At 34.0% G+C, this 2,255-nt stretch overlaps 1 protein-coding gene across 1 annotated transcript; it reads right to left on the reverse strand.

The window, feature by feature from the left end:
- Positions 1 to 397: 397 nt before the first annotated feature.
- LOC149572721 (MYB-like transcription factor ETC3) lies at positions 398 to 1,686 on the reverse strand. Its single transcript, XM_089811980.1, has 2 exons — positions 1,109 to 1,686; positions 398 to 746 (listed from the first exon to the last, which is right to left on the reverse strand). Exons 1-2 carry the CDS (start codon positions 1,237 to 1,239, stop codon positions 662 to 664), a joined length of 216 nt encoding a protein of 71 aa, XP_089668106.1. The 5' UTR covers positions 1,240 to 1,686; the 3' UTR covers positions 398 to 661.
- Positions 1,687 to 2,255: the final 569 nt, after the last annotated feature.

Here is a 2,255-nt window from a genome sequence, read left to right on the forward strand (position 1 = left end):
TGAGATCATATAGATAATGTGATTGTAGTACATAGATATAATATATGATAATAAATTTTTAGAATGATATTTTGAAAAGACAAATTACATTATACTAAAAGATTTAGTACTTATATTACACTCAAAAACTTATAATTAAAATTTTGTAAACTTTAATCATTCAAATTTGAATTAATAGTAGAGTACAAACATTATCCCATCTATTTTCTCTAACTCTTTCTTTCCATCAACATAAAAACAAACACTTTTCCATTTTCATAATCTATTTCATTGATTTTACATTATAATTTTGTTTTAACAGTTGTGTTTCAATAATCTCAGACCTCCTTTTATTGGAAAAAATTACATGAAGTTCTGAAAGTACTAAACCATCAATCATATTGAAAAATGCATCCCATCCATAAAAGCGAAAAGGTTTCATTATCTGATAAGAAATATGGAGTACATTCCGAAGCAGCCCTTCATCTTTGAAAATCGATTGAAGGGCGCCTTCTGTTTTCTTCCCACAAAACAAAAGCATTGCTAGCTGCTATCGATAATTAAACCAGGAGAAACTCCGTTTCTTGCTTCTCCATGACCAATGCTACTATAAAACATAAATACCATCTTGGAATAGTACTGTTTTGAGCATGGCTGTATCAAAGAGTAAACTGCTTCTCCCTTAATTAGCACGGTTTCTCATTTTCCAGTACTTTTCAATCTCTTGTGCACTTCTCCATGGCAACCTCCCTGCAATCAGCTTCCACCTGCCATTTCACCATTGTTATGTATGTTAGCACGAACAATAAATTATAAGAGAAGTTAGGATGAATAGATCATAGAGTTTGATTTGAAACGTAGAAAAATGATTTGATTCTCTTCTTTTGGATAATAGATTATGACATTCAGAAAGCAAACTCAAACAAATGATAAAAGAACTATATTTCAGTAGAAGTCCAAGGGGTTTAACTTGGTTGAAACAATGAGTTCTTATTGTAGAGATGACCTGGTTCAAATCTGAAGATGGACATCTTTGTGAAATTCTAAATTACGACTCTGAATCGACATTCAACTGTTATTTCTATATGCTGTAAATATTATAGACTGGAGAAACCATATGTATATATACCTGTCACCAAGAAGCTTGTGAAGTCGCAAAATGAGATCTTCTTCATCAGGAGACATTTCACACTTGCACTCCTCTCTGGTAGATTCAGACTCTGTCTCTACAACTGCCATGTATTTCCATAAACCACCCATGGCTGCCTCTTTCTCTCTTTCTTTCCTTCAATACCCACTTTGGAGAAAGCTTTGGTATTTGACAGCTAGGGAATGGATAACTATGAGGGCTTTGAATGGCTGCACAAGTATGACCAGCCGTTGGTTATCTTTCTACTTTGAATTGTAGTTTGGGGGCGGGCAGGGCAGCCAAAGAAATTCCCTTCATCTCCATATCTGCAATTGAAGATTCTTCTGTCAGTTGACAGCGTGTAATATCGAAATAATGAGAGGGAAAGGCATCAGATAAACTCCTGGGTTCCCACTTTGTCTCAATCTTTGGATTCTCTGTGTTGACAAAGATCTACTGAGCAATCATTATTAAAATCACCGCTGTTTTTGCCGCTGCTCAACTGTACTTTGTATCCGGATATTTCCAGTCATGCGAGTTTGGGCATATTAATAAGACCAGCGATTAAACGGTAATAGAGAGAGGACAAGTTCATGTGGGTCTTCTGAGAAATCATCCATTGCCGACTTTTAGCCAGAATGAAAAGCCACTTTCACGGATTCCAAGCTTAAAATCACTGTTTTAAAAAGTGGGGAACAATATGCTGTTTTTGGATGGAAGCGTCAATACAAAATTGTTCTAATGTATCCGGACGAAAGTGGCAATTCAGTTGAGGATTTCGATTTGGAAATCTCAGCTATAGGCTTTGAAAAGTGTGTATTGTAAATGGGCTTACATACATTTGGGAGGTAATCATTATTATTATTGAGTGGATCTAATTAATAATGTTATGTTTCGAGTCCCTTTTACAAGGTAAAGAATAATTAATGAGGATTAGGACTTCTATAGTTGTGGAATTTCATTTTATTATTGTTATTAGAATATATAATGTTTTCAGGTGTATTTAATGTTGGGGAGGTTTTTATATAAAATTGGTTAATTTGGTAGTTAGAAAAAGGAAAATCTGGACTAAATTCATATATTCATTTATAAATAACTAATCATTGTGTTAGTTGGAATACAAGACATTTTGTTTAATTGAAGGGAG

This window comes from Cupressus sempervirens, chromosome 2 (genome assembly GCF_028749045.1).
Source record: "Cupressus sempervirens isolate cs-2001-9-10 chromosome 2, ASM2874904v1, whole genome shotgun sequence".
NCBI classification, from domain to species: Eukaryota; Viridiplantae; Streptophyta; class Pinopsida; order Cupressales; family Cupressaceae; genus Cupressus; species Cupressus sempervirens.

What these genes read in the sequence shown, in the direction of transcription:
- LOC149572721 (XM_089811980.1), bottom strand. Translation starts at nt 1,239, where the DNA reads ATGGGTGGTTTATGGAAATACATGGCAGTTGTAGAGACAGAGTCTGAA. An exon ending in CACAAGCTTCTTGGTGACAG is followed by an intron (nt 747 to 1,108) that starts GTATATATACAT and finishes GTGAAATGGCAG; the next exon opens with GTGGAAGCTGATTGCAGGGA.